This window comes from Acomys russatus, chromosome 28 (assembly GCF_903995435.1).
Source record: "Acomys russatus chromosome 28, mAcoRus1.1, whole genome shotgun sequence".
Taxonomy (NCBI): domain Eukaryota; kingdom Metazoa; phylum Chordata; class Mammalia; order Rodentia; family Muridae; genus Acomys; species Acomys russatus.
Window position 1 is genome coordinate 1,636,113 of NC_067164.1, and position 11,671 is coordinate 1,647,783.

The following is an 11,671-nucleotide window of genomic DNA, read 5'->3' on the forward strand; positions in this document are numbered from 1 at the left end:
AACATCTGCCAATCGTGGTTTCTTCTGGATCCTGAAGCAATTCCCTGTGGGCACAGCGGGCAGTGTGCTTTAGGGTGTCACAGAGCACATCAAAGCCTAGTACCTGCCATCCTTTCCAGGAGGCAATCTCTGAAACCCTTTTCTTGGCCTTATGATCTTTTGGTGAAGTGGGCTGGAGACTCCTTGACCAGTTGCTCTGATCGTTGGCCTGAGCACCACACTCTGCTGAGCTTTCCTCTTAACAGAAGGGCCAAAGAATTGGACGTAGGCACCTGGGCTGACGTGAGCGGTGGAGAGGGGCTAACTCCTTTCATCCTTAGTTCTCCCTGTCTGTGAAATTAGCTAAGTTGTAGATGTTTGTTTGTTTCTTTGTTTTGTTTTGTTTTTTGAGACAGAGTTTCTCTGGGTAGCCTTGGCTGTCCTGGACTCACTCTGTAGAGCAGGCTGGCCTCGAACTCACAGTGATCCACCTGCCTCTGCCTCCTGAGTGCTGGGATTAAAGGTGTGCGCCACCACACCGGGATGTATGTTTTTTTTATTAACCTTAGAACATCATTAGCTCATTTCAAGTAAAACTAAACTTGCTATTGTTATTATTATTGTTGTTGTTGTTGTTATTACTACTGCTTTCTGTTTGTGCTTTGACTAAGCCACATGTTTCCTCTGCTTGTAATGCTTACCACACTTTTCACACACCACTAGAGGCCCTCAGGTATTGGCACTGCACCTTACTGTCTTCTGCCTGGGCTATTGCTCCGGCCTTTTGAACTATTTTATTGAGTACTGCCATCTGGGCTGTTTTTTCTTTTCTGCCTGCCTTTGAGTAAGCTTCCTATATTTTAACCATGTCACTTCCCAATATGTTGACTTGTCATCAGGTGGAGGGAGAGGGCTGGAGAGGTGACTCAGTGGACCCAGGCTCCATTCCCAGCACCTCACAGCCGCCTGTGACTACAGCTTCAGGGGATCTGACCTCCCCAGGGGCTGCAAGGACACAGAGCCCATATATTCATGCAACGAAATATCCACACACATAAAAAATCGAGAAAGAGAGAGAGAGAGCGAGCGAGCGAGCGAGACAGACAGATAGACAGACAGACAGACAGACAGACAGACAGACAGACAGACAGACAGACATCCCAACATCTTCATTCAGATGCTCAGTGATTTGGTAATTATTTCTCTTTGGGTATGACCACTGAGTCATATTTCAATCCAACTATGTAAACGTTCTTCTAGGTTTGTTTTGTCCACAGAGACAGCATGAAAAATACTGCCCAGCATGAAAATTTGAGCCCATGCCTATCTCCTCAACCACAGAACGAGGATCTGATCACTGTTTAGATCTAAGCCTGTCAAAAGCGGGGTGTCTCAGTTGGGTTCTCCCAGGTTATGCTACAACGTGCTCAGCTTGCTGCTGGTGGCCATAGCGCAGCAGTAGAGCGCTTGCGTGAGATGCCTAAAGCTTTGGGTTCGATGCGTCGTGTGGAAAAACAGTTTCTTACCATCTTCGTTCTCTTGTGTGTTCCCACAGGTACCGCCGCAGCTATGACTCAGACTTCACTGCTCCCTTGGTCTTTTATCACGTGTGGCCTGCTCTCATGGAGAATGACTGTGTCATCATGAAGGGAGAAGCTGTCACCAAGAGAGGGGCTTTTGTACGGTGGCCTTGCATAGTGACACTTTATCCCCAGTGTTTGATTAACAAGTTCAAGGACGTTTATAAACCCAAAGATTCTGTAAAAGAAGTCGATAGAGTTGTTTGATAATAGTTCATACCAAGGAGAACGAGGAACAGCTGCCTGTCTTTAGACTGCCCACCAATTCTTTCTAATTGCCCAGCAGTGACGTCATGGCTACCATTCTGTCTGAAGATGGAGCTAGCCATGACTTATTTCTCTCCTCCATCTTAGAGACATTTTGAGATTCCCAATTCTCCACTTGGGGGAAATTATGCATGTGCCCTGTTTTTCTCTCCTTGGTATGTGTAAGGAATGGAGAATGGAGGAAATTGGGGCAGAGGAAGTGGGGAGAAAGGAGCTCTTTGGCTTTGGAAGGTTGATTCCTATAGCTCTTGGTTGTAGATGGGTCCAACATGTTGAAAAATTGAACAGTCTTCCAGAGTCTTTGAAGTGTGTGTGTGTGTGTGTGTGTGTGTGTGTGTACCCAGGCAAGCGTGTGTGAGAATGGGGAGGGGGAAGGGGATTGTGTGCTGGGATTTGTGGCCATAGGGACCTTGGATATGCATATAGCATAACAGCATTTTCTTCAGCCTCTCCTAGACAGAATTAGGTGTATTCTGAAGGGCAGTCCTTGGTCCAGAGGAAACTGGGTGAAAGGAGGGTGCTTTAAGGCTGTATATAGTAGGGGTATAGAGCAGTTTGTTTTTTTAAAAAAACTTATATTGGTGCTTGTTTTACAAGTTAAAATCACAGTGTAGTGAAAACTATCTCCACAAAAAGTTTTAAGCTTCAAAAGATAAGCCTATCAAAATTGGATTTTTGTCTATCTGGTAGCAGCACATGTGCTCCACAGAGAATATTTTCATAAAACAGGATTTTTGTCCTTACAACTCTCTGTTAGGAAACTTCTGTGAATGGAGTGCAGTTTGGAAGGGAGGGAAGGGACTTGGTCACACCTTTTATGCTCAAGTCGAATAGTTCTAGTCTATTGATCTTCTCTCGTCAAGCACGTTACCCATCTTTGCCCCTTTTTATCGACGCCCAATTAAAACAGCACAACTACCATGAGTTGGGTATAGAATTTTCTTCATATTGACTCATTAGCTGGCCAGAAGAAGCCTTTTATTGCATCCAGTAAGAGTTGTTTTTTTCTGTAGTAAATGTGACCGCAGTGCCACATCTGGGTGGTAGAGACCTAAGGTAAACAACCAACCAGCCACACATCCCAAAGCCACTGTGCTGTCTAACCACTTACTCATAGAAACACTTCTCCGAGCACCAGAACGTGAATACTCTCCATGACAATGGGGTTTTATATAGAAGTTCTCGGGTGCTGCAGGAAATGACAGGCGTGTTGCTCACACTGGTGACAAGGGGAAAGTGACGTCCTCCCAGTAAAGCCTGTGGTAAGCCATATCTGCTTTCGCAAACTCGTGAGTCTTTCTCTGTCTCCTTTGTTCTCTTCACAGTGGAGTTCTGTGCGACCTGTGACACGATGCCGTAGCAGGAGTTTAAGTCCCATCTGTCGTCGTAGCCACATTGGACTAAGCACGGTACATGCCTGTCTAACCATCTGTGTAGAAAGCCTCCTACGATGGCCCTTCCCTCCTATGAGTGGGATGGTCGCACATCCATAGGTGGAAAGAGGAATTGTTGTCTGGACACAAACCCCCAAGTGATTTTTTTTTTTACACCACTATGGCTAAGAAATTTAGCATTCTAGAAAGAGACGGAAGTGCTTGTTCTTTGCTCCTTCAATTTTCCTATTTAGTTATTTCAAGGAATAATAGACTTTACTTATTTAATAATTTTATTCTTTTCGTCCTTCAATAGGCATAGAGGTCAGACAGTTGGACATGTAGACATTGGGTATTTGAGTCATAGATCTGAACGCAGGTCCCTGGTTCCTTTAGAAATTAGTGCATGTATTTGGAGGAATTACAGAAAGATCCTAGATTGAAATATTTCCTAAAGGGCAGCTAAGGTATTAATTTGTCCCCAAATGTAAAGTAGGAAAGATAAGATTTTTTTTTTTGTATATCAATCCTTGGAAATATTACTAAGCTTCTATTTAAATTGAAAATATAACAAAGATCTTTCTGAAAACTCTCAGCATTTGCATCACTAAAAACATCACAATGATTCAACACTGTTCACTACTCACCAAATAACACGAAGTCAGCATCTGTTGAATGTGAGGCTGGACCAAGATATGCCAGCTGCTATTGCTTCAAACGGACGGGTTTTTACATGTTTGCTTGGCCTTGTTCTCAAGGAGAATTACCAGCGACAACGCCCAAAGTCTCCCCATTGTCACTGGCAATGCAGTGGCAGAGCTTCCTCTGCAGAACCAAGCAGAACAGCCCTGTAATTACTCAGACCCACCATTTTCACTGACGCTAGCAGGCATCCACTATTCCTCCAATAGGCTCCTTCTCAAACGTAACTCAAAGGCCAGATGTGGGAGGGACGCAAAAATGACTGCATTGTGGTCTTCTCCCTGAATGGGTCTCCATATAGGAAGATCAATGTAATTCAGTCAACTTAGCTGGAAGGTCATGATGCAGATCAGCTTGGGAGATCCATGGGTTGACGCAGCGTGATAGAGTCTACGATGCAAAGGCCTGAAGGTGGCGAGGAAACAGCTCACAGAAGCTGGTATTTGATTTCGTCTTTTAGAATGGACAGATGTCACAGAGGAAGAAAAACCACATGTGAAGTGTTAGGGAAGTGGAAAAGATAAAATACGGACATGGTCTCTTTGCTTTTAGGGGTCTTATAAAACTTAATCACATACACTCACTAATAAGTATGTACGGTAGGTTAAAAGGGGGACCATGCACTCAGTGACTTGGTAAATAAGGAGGGAACCTTGAGGGCATCATGATGAGATGTCTCCTTATCCCAAGGTGAAACGGTGCATCAGAGGAGAGTGCAGTTTGTAGGCTATAGCATTAGCGGATGATTCTCTAGGTCCTGGAGGCTTGAACTCTAGACTCTCAGCAGAAGTTTTATTCACCATTGTCCCCTGCGCTGAGTCCCGAGACATGTCTGAACCCCGCTTGTCATTCTACACCCAGAGAGAACAACATAGCTTCAAGTGTAGGTGATGACATAAAATACATCCTCAAGGATGAAGCTGACCCCACTTCCCTTTTCTGCCCATTGGTCTCTCCCTTCAGCAAAGCTAGGCACCTGCAAGATGACATGTGAATATTGGTCTATCTTTGGGGCTTAATTAAGGTGTCAATTTCCACACAACCAATCTTGTCTTGGACAGTATCTTGTGACCTAACATGTTTGAGAGTTCAGGCCAGGAAAAGAGGCTTGTAGCTGGTGGCAGACTTGAAGTCCCAGGGTGCTAGTTTCAGCTTAGTGAGGTGAGATTTGAGAATCATTCTTCTGTGGATTCTCAGAGTCCTGCCTTAGTAGGGCAGAGTTTGGACACATGAAAACTTTTACAGTCTTAGAGTTTATGTTGTAATTTTAGCTCTTATTAGTTAATTATGTCAAAATTTTTTTATTAAGCTGTTGAATTTTATATGTTTAGCTTTTATTACGTTAAAAAATTTAAGCCGTTGGATCCAACTTCCAATCAACAATACAATTTAAACCAAATTAGATGTGCAATTACTTAACAAGCCTAGGAAGACCCATGCTGTTCCATGCCCCAGAGCAACTAAGTGGCTGGCTTTAAGAATTAACGGAATTCAAGCAGTCCACTCTCTGAACTCTGCATACTGTGTAATTCACATTGCTCTTTTATATTTTCAGATATCTCGAAGTCGAAGTCCATCTCCAATAAGATGTACATTGCCAAGTAAGTGGGTTAATCAAGATGGAGTGGGCTTTCTGTTCTTTAAATATCATCTGGAGTATGCCGCATGTTGGAGCAAAATAGTTATTCTTGGGGAATACCCTTCCTCTCCAGTTCATACTATTTATTTCATTCTGGGCCCTCTTGTTGATGGTGCCGGGGCTGGTCTCATGGGTTACAGAAAGAGCAAGCTCCATGGAGAGATTTAACTCCTGTCACCCAAGATAGGTCACCCCTTTTTACTTAAGCACCTCTGAAGACTGTGCAAGAAAGTGACCGCAGTAATGAACTGTTTGTTTGTTTTTTTTTTGTCCTAGGGTATTAAAACCACCAACCACGCTGGTTTGCCACAGTCCGTTGGAACAGCCAACTTCCTCAGTGCGTCCACCCACCTGCCTTGTCTGCCTCCGACCTCACTTAACATGAAATGAAAAGGCAATTCTGTGTCTCACTCTGCACAGAGAGTTAAATGCTTTGGTCTAGTACGTTTGTAGCTAGGTGCATAGCAGTTCACTTTATTTTATAGGAGCAAGTTCCATTATTTTCATAAAAATGATTACATAGGCACATAGGATTATATTCATTTGAGCATAGTCCATTACAAAGAAATAACCTTCCCTCGCAAAGTACTGGGCTCTTTCATAAGAGCTCTAGGAGTGAAAAATAGAAGTCATTACCCAGTTGAGTCCCAAAGAAAGGATGAGTGATTTTATTTTATAAGTTAGTCATAAACGCTCCCATTGTTAGCATTAACTTTTAGCTTCCTGAGAGCATAGCTGGGTGTTCTGATCCCCTCATAAGGTTTCAAAGACAGCCTTAGTCTCAGGCTGGGAAATTCATTGCAGTACCACTTACTTCAGGGTAAATGTAGACAGTACTATGACATTAATGTAAAAGAATAGAATTAGTTAGCTTGCTTCTCTTTTTGTCAAAGCTTCTGCATTTTCTGTTTTCTGTTTTCTCTTTCTTTGTTTCTTTTTTGTATACAGGTGCCATTTAATCAGTTCAGAATTGGCAGCTATAGCTTCGAGCATCTGAGAGCTAACTCCCCCATATTGCATGTTTTCTTGTAAGATATACAATAAATTAGCAAACTTAGTCAATTAACAATCAATCTTAATCAATCAGCAAATGAAACAACTTGTATATTGGCAGCATACTGCCAATAGATTAATGTTGAGTAATAAAGGATGAACCAGAGTTGGGTCAAGTGAGAGTGTTTGCTACAGAGCAGCTTTAATGTGTGTGCTAGATTTCTAGCTTGCCCGGGACCATGCCTCCACTTACTCCCACCAAAGCCCTCTGACTGTCCTACACTCAGTCAAGTCCCTGAATGCTCAAGGCAAGAATGGACTATAGCATTTTCCTTGCTTTATTTTCTAGGCCTTTCTCTGTGTTTTGCTTTTGTTTGTTGAGATAAGGCCACCCTATGCGACCCCACTAAATAACCTAAACTGGGCTCAAACTTTTGGCAGTCCTTCCACAAGCCCTGTCTCAAAAAACCAAAAATAAATAAATAAATGAATACAAATAAAAAGTTGCTTGCAGGCACTCTATTACGTCCATTGTTAAATCCACTTGGCCACATAGGTTACAGTGACTTTAGCTATTGTTTAAGGACACCAGAGTAAACTCTGCTATATGAAACATTTAGGTGTCTGTTAAGATTAAAAAACAAAACCAAAAAAAAAAAAAAAAAAAAAACCCACTCATTTTCTTTCAATCTGCTCATTTTATAATAAAACTGAGGCCTAGAGAGGTCAAGTATCCTGCTCAAGGCTACACAAAACAAAAGCAAAACACAGAGAAAGGCCTAGAAAATAAAGCAGGGAAAATGCTATGTATTGACCGAAGGATTTGAAAATATTATCAGGGAAATATCTGTAGAAAAGGGCAGCTCATTCAGTACAATGTATGTGCAACGGTAAAGATCCGTGTTTGGATCCTAGCACCCAGAAGACTGAGCATGACACACTTCTCACCCCAGTGCTGGGAGGGTAGAGAAACGTCTGGAGCTCCTGGGCAGCCAATCTAGATGAACAGGTGAGCCCAGGTTGGGAGCTGGGGGCAGGTAAGGTGCAGGTAAACTGAGGAAGACATCTAGTCTCCACATTCAACTCATACATATGTGCACTTGCATCCATATGCACATCACATGTGCGCATCATTCTGTAAGGCTACAGTTGGTGGAAGATTTCTTAGTGGTGAATAATTTCATACAGCTAATTAAGGGTGAGATGTTACAGAACTTGAAAGAAACTGGCATTTACAAACTGCATTAGGTCATTAGATCTAATTGCATTACAACCGTTACAAACTGCGTTAAAGCCCAGGAGACATATGAATAAATGAAATTTAGAATGGTATGTTAGCCTTAATCCAAGGATGAGCCCAGGCCTTGAGAAGATCAGAACTAGCTTTCTGGTTTCAAATGAAACATAACTGGACAATTTCACACTTGAAAAACTGCCCAGCAGGGGTCAGCAGGAACACACTTTTCATAGCACCATCAATAATTCACCACCAAACTGGGCATCTATTTGCCCTACTGGGTGAGTGCCACAGGAGAGTAGCAAGTATGTATATTGCAGATTTAATTACAAATTGGCTTATAGTGGTTTTAGAATTTTAGTAATAAAATGATACATTAAAATGTGTTGTAAGCCGGGTGTGGTGGTGCATGCCTTTAATCCCAGCACTCAGGAGGCAGAGGCAGTCGAGTCACTGAGTTCGAGGCCAGCCAGGTCTACAAAGTGAATCCGGGACAACCAAGGCTACACAGAGAAGCCCTGTCTTGAAAAACCAAAACCAAAACCAAAACAAAACCCTCCAAAACCAACCAAACAAAACCAACAATCAAACAAAAAACCCAAAAGCACCCCCGGAAAAAACCCCAAAACCAAAATGTGTTGTCAGTGTACTGGAAAAGCATTTAGTGACTGGGCAATTCTCAGAAGATGCTGGGGGTGTCACTATGGATCAGGTCCCTTAGCAACTAATTTCTTGTGTTGAAACACTGGGACTGGGGCATTAAATTCCCTCAGATACTTGTCCCTGTAGGTCAGGAAACAAGTTTCAGAGCCCTGCCATAGAATAGCAGACGGCAGCATTGGCCCCAGCCCTGTGGGTCACGAGTGTGAGGGGGGATGGAGCAAATTTCCTTCATTATCGTTAGAGAAACTTTTGCTGGGGTGTTGCAGGGTCACCCAAGACTTTCAGGTGTTGGAGGGAGCACTTAACAGAGTAATTAGGATGCTCCTCCTGCTCCCCCCTCTCCCCTCCCCCCCATTAAATATGCTGCCCTCTACTGACAACCATTGTGTTAACTTTTACAAGTGAATGGCCTATCGGAGTGATGTCATCTAATAAACACACTGGCCAATCAGTGAGTGCTTTGGCTAGATGTGAGCTGTGTGCACTGCAAGGTTGTGCATATTGAAATTTAACTCCCACCATGAGGCACAGTGGGGGTGGAATCTTAATTATACTATGACGTTTAGAAGTTAGGCCTTTGGAGGTGAGGGGGTCATTAGGTGGGGCCTGATTCCATCCTGATAGCTGCAGAAGAGACGTGTGTACACATGTACTCACTATTTTCTGCTGTGTGGTACTCTGTGCTGTCTGAGGACTCTGTCAGCAAGAAGGACTCTGTGTGTCCCTTAGACCTTATACCTCCAGGACCTTAAGCCACAATAAAGCTTGTGATTACATATATATGTGTGTGTGTGTGTGTGTGTGTGTGTGTGTGTGTGTGTGTGTGTAAATCATGGATCTCTTGTGTTCTTTATAATGTTTATCTTTGTTTTCTAATATACTCTAGAAAATAATCTGTACTATAAAATAAACTTCCCCCCATTTCCCATGATGATGTCAGAATTTATCCAGTGTGTATGTTTTCCTTTAAATTCCTTATCTTACGTTGTTACATCGTCACTTCTATTCTCTCTCTGGTTCTCTTTGAATTTCTCCCTTTTCCTGGGTTTCAGTTGTTCTTGTCTCTCTGCTATGCATCCATTCCCCCTAAGTATAAGCATGTAACCTTTATTGTAAGTATAAGTGGATCTGAGGACAGCAAATGGCATTTTCACATAGAGATTCACATATATTCTGACTCACATAATGCATTCACTTTACTGAACTTTCAAATAACTTCCAATTTTAAATATTGTTACAAGCAACAATTTAAAAAATAAATTATATGTGCAATAAATCTGAACCGTGGTTATTCTTAGCTCTCTGAGCTCAATGAAAGTATTAGCTAGTATTTCCCAATTTTTTTTTGACAAAAATACTTGGCATGCACATTGGAAATGCACTCTTGGGTTTCCCAACAAGTCTCTGGGTATTTGTATTAGCACAAACAGGCAGGCTTAGAAATATTGGCCTAAGACCAGGCTCTAATAATTCCACAAACAAAATAGCACAGACCTATTGTACTGCATGGAGCTTTCTAAACAGAAGTGCTGTGCAACCTAAAAACCTCTGCATGTATCCAACAGTTTGTTTCAATTCAGAAATATGTAATCCACTGAAAAGTGAATATATTTAATCTTTATCTGCATGTACATCTAGGACATATGGCAAAGTATAGGCTATATATTTAGATTGTTGATTAAAAAGGAGGATGAGAAAGAACATTAATTTTATTTCTTTACCACAGAGGTGGACATTTCTTTGTTGCTGTTGAGACTATGTGTTTCTTTATTCGCTTACACTACACAGGCTGACCCATGTCCAGCGTGTGTAATTTGAAGTCGGAGTCCCTGTGAGTTCTTCTGAATAGTCATGGTCACATGCCAAAGGGAGCTAGAAGTCCCCAGATGACCTAGGCTGTGGTTACTGCATTGTCTCTAGGGAAAAATCCCAAATCAGAGCAAGAGACAGGTAAACTCTGGGCCCCACAGGTGGCCTGCCATGACTGGACCCCACAGGTGGCCTGCCGTGACTGCGCCCCACAGGTGGCCTGCCGTGACTGAGCCCCTGAGGTAGCCTGCTATGACTGGACCCCATAGGTGGCCTGCCGTGACTGTGCCCCACAGGTGGCCTGCCATAACTGGACCCCACAGGTGGCCTGCCATGACTGTGCTCCACAGGTGGCCTGCCTTGACTGGAATTCCCTCAGACATTCAATAGAATAGTTTGGCCTTTTACTTTGAAAAATATCAGTGATCCCAAAACTGTCAGAAAGGAACTTGGTTCGTTCCCTAATGAACACTGAAGCATTCCCTCTTTTCTTTCAAAAGCTGATAACAGAGTCTACAGACAGAGCCCCGTGCAGCCCTAATTTGAGTGAGACAACATTTGAGAGGCTTGGCTGGGTTAACGGTTCTCATAAGAAATGTTTGACAGAAATGACAGCTCTTTTTTTTTTTTTTGATTCTTTGTTCAAACTCGGCCTTTACCTACTGAGTATCCAATGGCTCATGGCTCGACCCTCTCCCTCCCTAAGTAGCTGCAGCCACAGTTGGGACCTAGAATTTCCCTGGGAAATATATGAGAGCAGCCACTAGATGGCAATGTTGCTTAGGAAATGAGTGGAGCAAGCTTGCTGTAGGTCATGGTTCAAAAAGATAGAAGGCCCTCAGATAATATCTACAACTTCATTACTGGTTTAACTGCTCACTACAAATTTAGGCAATATCTTATGTTGACAGTGAATGGTCCGTATAAAAACAGAGTGTCAGAAAATCTACTGAACAACTATGTCATGACACCAGATGAAGGACTTACGAATGTGGTAGTCTGAAGGCTCAAGAAGCAATTTCTTAAATGAAAGGGACAAGGGTAGGATAATTCTCTCTCTCTCTCTCTCTCTCTCTCTCTCTCTCTCTCTCTCTCTCTCTCTCATTTACTATCATTATCTATTTATGTATTTATTTTGGTATTTTAAAGATTCAATCTAACCATCATTACGTCCACCTAGAGTTATTACCAAGATGCAATGCAATGTCTGGGATGTCAGTTTCTGTTATTATTATACGTGGCAGAGGACCTGGGCTGCGTTCCCAGCACTCACAACTGCTTTAATGCCAGTTCCAAAGGATCTGAGGCACCCTCTTCTATCCTCCAAAGGCATCTGCATGTACATGGTGCATGTGAACTCAGGAAGGCACATACACGCTTAAACAGAAAAGCGCACACACATAGGTACTTGGAGTTAGTGTTGTTTTTC

At 42.6% G+C, this 11,671-nt stretch overlaps 1 protein-coding gene across 1 annotated transcript in view; it reads left to right on the plus strand.

Moving 5' to 3' along the window:
- The window catches only part of Spata18 (spermatogenesis associated 18), a 32,795-nt gene extending 26,032 nt beyond the window's left edge, over positions 1-6,763 (plus strand). The window contains exons 10-13 of the mRNA XM_051170580.1: positions 1,535-1,658; positions 3,152-3,235; positions 5,457-5,501; positions 6,487-6,763. Coding sequence (XP_051026537.1) covers positions 1,535-1,658; positions 3,152-3,235; positions 5,457-5,501; positions 6,487-6,537 — 304 coding nt within the window. The 3' untranslated portion in view covers positions 6,538-6,763. The remainder of the gene's footprint in view (positions 1-1,534; positions 1,659-3,151; positions 3,236-5,456; positions 5,502-6,486) is intronic.
- The last annotated feature ends 4,908 nt before the right edge of the window (positions 6,764-11,671 follow it).